At 36.8% G+C, this 6,070-nt stretch overlaps 1 protein-coding gene across 5 annotated transcripts in view; it reads right to left on the bottom strand.

The window, feature by feature from the left end:
- Positions 1-6,070, bottom strand: part of LOC107092722 (poly(rC)-binding protein 3) — a 114,275-nt gene that overhangs the window by 10,625 nt on the left and 97,580 nt on the right. For 3 of the 5 annotated variants that reach the window (XM_015387349.1, XM_015387346.1, XM_015387347.1), the window contains 2 exons: positions 3,809-3,850; positions 912-990 (listed from right to left, as the gene is read on the bottom strand). In XM_015387349.1, coding sequence (XP_015242835.1) covers positions 912-990; positions 3,809-3,850 — 121 coding nt within the window. The remainder of the gene's footprint in view (positions 1-911; positions 991-3,808; positions 3,851-6,070) is intronic. The other 2 variants (XM_015387350.1, XM_015387348.1) reach the window with 1 other exon arrangement.

The raw sequence follows: 6,070 nt of genomic DNA, 5'->3' as shown, positions 1-6,070 counted from the left end.
ACCATGAAATTAGTTTAAGAAAATGTAAGAACCCTTCTTTGTTACATTCTAATACAAGTGTTTCATATGTGCAACCAAGCTGGGAGTACATTTGTGTGCAGCCTGTAATACTTACAGTTAAAAGGATTGAATCCTTTCTCCTAGACCTCACTGCAGCCTTCGACACCATCAAAGATGTGTCATTTTATTCCAACTTATATATGTTTTCCTCAGTAGCACAACCATTAATTAGCATCAGTGGCTACAGACTTAGACACTAACTCCCCAAACAAATCAGTGACTGTATGTACAGACCTATCCACATTCAATCCACAGCTTAAAACTCCCCTTTTTAGTATTATATGTAATGTGTGACTTTAGTCATGCTTGACTTGTGCTTTGTTCATTTCCAGGATCATTCGTATTAGAGTTTGCTCCATATTCTTTGTTATGGACGTATGTGCTCTGATATTATTAATTTATTATTTTATTTTTATTATTTGAATGCCACTGGTATTAAACAAAAGGAGCATTATTATTGTCATTGGTAAATATCAACATTTAGGTTGAACTGTATTATTTAGTCTGTGAATTTCCACTTTTAGAGGAAAGTTAAAGTGCCTTGAAGACATGCTGGTAAATTATGCTACCTGTTGTCGGGTGATAATATAATTCTGAATAAATTATTATAAAGAGTGGTTTACAGCTGCTATTTTTTTTCCTCTTTACTGGTATAATTTTAGACAGGGGCAAAAAAAGAATATATATATATATATGGGGGGAAAAAATCAAAGGAAGAAAGAAACCACAGTGGCAAAAACTCATGCTGTGTCTGAGAACAGATAAGGTGCAAGGTAGGGGAAAAGAAGAAATAGATTTCTCTGGATGCAAAGAGAAGAAAACATCTACAGGGGTACCTTGTGGGTACGTACCAGGGAAAGCAGGGGTGGTCTGTCCAAGAGGGGTAAAGGGGGTTTGCTGCATAGCCAACTGGTGGAGCTTGGTCAACTGCTGAAGGGTTAGGAGGGAAAGTAAAACTAAGAGATTACTGATACACAGGTCACACCAAGTAAATTATATCAATAAAAAAGAAACATAAACCAGGACGGAGAAACGGTGAAGAGAAGGAGGCCATGTCACAGGGTGGTGGAAGACAAAAAGCGACAGAGACAAAGAGACGATGTCTTTCTTCTTGAAGATGCATATTATGAGGTCATTTGAGTCGTTTTCCTGCCTGCTTGTATTTTTTTCTTTTTCACGCATCACCGCATCCTAACTTCCCCTCATCAAGATCCACGGGCCTTTCAAAAAGCTACTACTGATCCAACCTGTAGCTTAACATGCTCTTCAGGTAATTTCCACCTGGGATGCTTTAAAAGCTTCCTGTCCTTTTAAAGGGAGTTTTTAATAAGGGTGGAAAAGGGTGTCAAGTCTATGTCTGAGTGATTGTACCGTCAGCCAACAGCTCCTTTGGCATCAATCACAGTTTGGCTTTGAATTAGTGGATCTGACACAAGGTGGCTCTTGAGATGCTCTAACGACAAGGACAGATGAAGGCAGATTAACAGAGATGGGAATGGACGCTGGAATTTAAGAGGGTCTCTGAATCCAAACTGCTCCCTCTGTCTTTGGCTTTATTATTAGGAGCTCTATTTGTTTTGGTATTGATCAACCACTGGTAGACAGATCTAATTCCAAATTACTGAGAAGACCCATGTCTAGGATTAAAAGAAAACGTATATTTTATTTAGACTTTATAGAATAACACATTACAAATCTTTCTTATAATTGTCTTACTTTATTCAAAGTCAGGAATGTACAAATAGTGAGATTAACATTACTTTGAAATTTTTCATAAATCCCAGTAGATAATCTAATGGCTTTGTAAGCCTCTGATAGGTTAATTTAAAGACATCTAAATTTACTAGATCTGTCTCAACACCACACTTTAAAAGTTCCTTTATCTTGTGAGAGATGCTGAGAAAACCAGATGAGATGTTAGAAACAAAATCGTGGACCTCCGAATTTCTGAATACCTGATAGTCTCAGGTTCCTCTGTTCAAATTATAATACCCAAATATAAAAAGGGTAAGAACCACAATGGTTAGGACAGAGACATGTTCGTTGTCTCAGAGATAAACGCGTTTGTGTGTTAAATGTGTGATTTCACCCCTCCCCAAAAAGAAAGACGACCTTTTGAAGATGCTGCCAAAGCAGATGAGACATTGCCATCATGAGCTAAAATGCCATTCTTAGAGGATAAAGCCATATTTCCAAAGGTAACATAAAGGAATAAAGAGTAAGTAAAGTCTCTGAGGGAAAAATACATTATTGTTTTGGAAGACATTTTCTTGGATCTGATAGAATTTAACTTGCAGTATTTTCCTGTAATGCCCACCATTACCCTGTGAAGGGTGGGCATGATGTTTTGGGGGTGTTTTACTATAGGAGGTACTTGTGCATGTCACAAAGAAGATGGCATCACGATAAACGATGTGGAATTTTTTAAAGCAATATATCAAATCGTCATCCAGCAAGTAAAGCCTTAGCACAATTGGGTCTTCCAAATGGCCAATAACTCAAAGTATACTACAAAACTCATTTTAGGATTTCTTAAATATCATGCTTTTTTAAGCATTTCATAGTCAACTAGCGAAAAAATATTTGTTATGTCCTTCCAACCCCAAAGAAAAACATTTGCCCAGAAACAAAACACACCTATTTCTGCCTGGGTGCCACCCATTTTGTGACATCAGTGTATCATAACACTACTGAAAGCTGAATAAAATAAAAGACCTCTTGAGGCCAAAAAACTTTTTTTTTAAACTTAGACTTTCAGTAATATAGAAAAAGTTGCCGCTCCTGTGCAAATTGGCTCCCAAAGGAGCTACTTTGTCTCAACTCTGAGCCAGAATCATTGTGCTCTTCCTCACATCAAGTGTACATGATTGGAGAAAGTGGGCATTGGTCTGCAGTGTATGCACAATGCAGTTAAGGTAGGTGCTTACTTGATGGAGCCTTATTATAGAGCTATTCTCTGTCCTTTCGTTTTCAGCAGAACTCCTCAGGATTACTTAAAGTTGAATAAATAAATCAAAATACCGTTTTGCACATGGTTTTGATGAAGGAATAACAGTTAAAGGCTAAAAGAAACAGTTGATTTTGCATGATAAAAAAAACTTTAAAGACAACAGAGTCAATGCATGGAGTGGCCGTCAAATTAAAAGTCACTAAAAGTCAAAGTTCTGAGTGGAAAAGTTGAGGTAACAGAGCAGCAAAACTGTCCAGCGATGACTGTTTCAGGGAGTTCTTTACTATGTATGTCACATTAGGTCAATCTTCACTTACTACCTAATTCCAAACAATATATTTTATAAACTTTGCAAACAATATACCTTGCAGAACAGCATTTTTGTTAATATTGTTGTAACAGTAACCATAATGGCCAGGTGAAAACAATGGCAGATTCAAGCTTCCATGAAGAAGAACATGATCACCTTGGTGACTGCATTGCATCTAAAGTCTGATGTCATTCCCATAGATAAATGGTGACTGAGAACAAGATGGACAACAAACCTGAGCCTGCAGCTGTTGTGAGAAGCTTGTGGAAGGATGTTAATTAATGTGAAAATACTTATGATAGAATTGTCTCATTATTCTGTCTTTTTACAAAATACAAACCGTTTTGTTACTCCAAACTGACCTAAACCTGGGAAGGTGTAGTGTGATTTAATGTTTTGTCTTTTTATAGAGTGTAACTATCTGTTTTGAGCTGGGATTTAGTGATTAATATTAAATGAATTAGAGAAAAAAAATGCAGAGAACTTACGTCTGGGTGTGGTATGGCATACTGTCCCTGAATTGTGTAGGCCTGCAAAGAGAACATGGTGAATATAAGGAGAGAATCAGGAGAAAAACTAGTTTTAGTCATAGTTTCTGATGAGTTTTTCCTCATATACAGCTTAGGTGGTTTGGGGGGAGAAGAGGAGGGAAAAAGAGCTCTGAAACATTTCACCACATTTGTTTTTCTATAAAAAAGAAAAACCACATTGAACAATGCAGGCGTCTTCATATTGCAGTTATGCCAGACTAACAAGCTTTTTCACATGCAATCCAAGAGCATAATCAAAATAAAGGGAAACAGAAAAATTACTTTGGTCATTGCAAAGTGCAAAACACTATTGTGTATATTCAAAGTACAGCAAATAGACGAGAATTGAACAGATTTGCAGTTGTGATCAAACGTTTTCATGGGTGGAATGATTACAGTATGCAGCAGAGAAAAGAATGATTTTTTGATTTAAAAATAAACAAGAATTTTGTGGGAAGGTTTGAATTTACTGCAGATGCCTGTGCGGCATCAATCTGTGTGAATAGTTGTATTCGAAGAATGTGAACTTTTCAAATTGTTTGGCTTCTTGGAAGAGACTGAATTTTAATTTTGGATCAATGTCCAGATGGCAGTCTCAGCAGTGTCCAGATGGATAGAAATTAATTTGGATGTTCAGGAACAAACCAGGAAGCACCAAGGCTCAAGACCTGGCTGTGAACTGCTGGCCAACCTGTTTGACCATTCATAAACAGTGACAACTGTTAACCTCACCATGGTCAAACAGGCAACCTGCCAGAGAAGAAGTCCAAGCTCAGAATCATCAGCATCAGAATGGACTAAAATTTGCAACCACACACCTAGACAAAGCCAAAGTTTTTAGTTTTTTTTTTTTTTTACAATAAACATTGTTGTGGCCCAACTTTGATGACACAAAAAAGTGGAAATCCACAAAAGCCACAGATGCACCATGGACTTATTTTACGCAGGCAAAAGAAAAAATGTTCCAGGTAAACTCCTTTAGTTTTCTCAGTTTATTTTTTCTTCAGGCACGCAAAAAAAAAAACAAAAACAAAAAAACATTTTCCTCCATGTTTCTCTTGCGCTGGTAAAAAATCATACACCCACCCAGATGCATGCTGGTCCTACCATTGACTGCCTATTTATAAAAAAGATTATTAACCTAAATTAATCATAACTAACCAAAAATAAAGGAACATGACTAAATAACCAAAAAACATAATTTCATAACAGATATCAAACAATAAAGTAAAATAAACTTAGCTAGATTATGCACAAAAACAAAAAACATTTTTAATTATTAACAAAAATAATTGGCTGCTACAAACATATTTAAACTGTTTGGCCACAATGATAAGAAGTGTTTTTTGGAAAGAGAAACACTTCAGCTCCTGTCAATCATGATGGCATTAGTATCATGCAGTGGGGCTTTGTCTAGATGTATTCACACTGCTGTTCCAGTATAGGGATTGTAATCCTGGACTGGGTTCAGACAGGCGTGGTTTGCTTTAGAAATGAGCCTTTGGCGCTGTCTCTCCATCTCCAGATGGTATGAGTGCATTCCCCTATATGGAAGCATAAGAAAGTACTGCCTTCATATTCTACACCTTTAACCCTGGGCTGGATAATGCACTTTTATACACAGTTCAGCATAACAAACATACCAATACTGATGTTGGACTCTATGAAACATAACAACATTGCTCACCTGGGAAGGATCTGACCTTAAACCTGCTAAAAGTTGAGGATAATGCTTAAACAATGCATGTTAACCCAGCTTTGAGGTATTTAGATGGTTACATCAAGTTATTGTCCAGTGCTCAGTGTCATGAGTCAGTAAATGGAACAGTTGTGAGGGGCTTGTTGTTGGATCCTGAGAGAGTGAGCAGCTGGTAGGTAGATACATGGTCAACATCAGAAAAGAATCCCTGATGCTGTTTTTTTGGTAAAACCAAACTCTTTCTGGCAAACTGCGTGGGACCATATTACACCATTTAATGCTAAAAAACTAATTATGTTTAAACTACGCTACGCTTTATTAAGAACCAGTAGAGATCAAACATATGAGACCAATAATTGGAAACAGTGTAAGCAACCAAATAAGAGCGCACAAGACCAAAACAGAGGCCACACAACACTGAATGAGATTACATGTTAAACCAAATTAAATATAATCCAGACAAAATTAATTTGTTATGGTTTTTCTCAACAAATTAAATGTTCTTCTTTGGTATTTCACAG

The sequence above is a fragment of the Cyprinodon variegatus genome, unplaced genomic scaffold, assembly GCF_000732505.1.
Source record: "Cyprinodon variegatus isolate N-32 unplaced genomic scaffold, C_variegatus-1.0 Scaffold391, whole genome shotgun sequence".
Lineage (NCBI taxonomy): Eukaryota > Metazoa > Chordata > Actinopteri > Cyprinodontiformes > Cyprinodontidae > Cyprinodon > Cyprinodon variegatus.
Note: the sequence above shows the minus strand (reverse complement) of the source record. Positions and strands in the feature narration are given on the sequence as shown.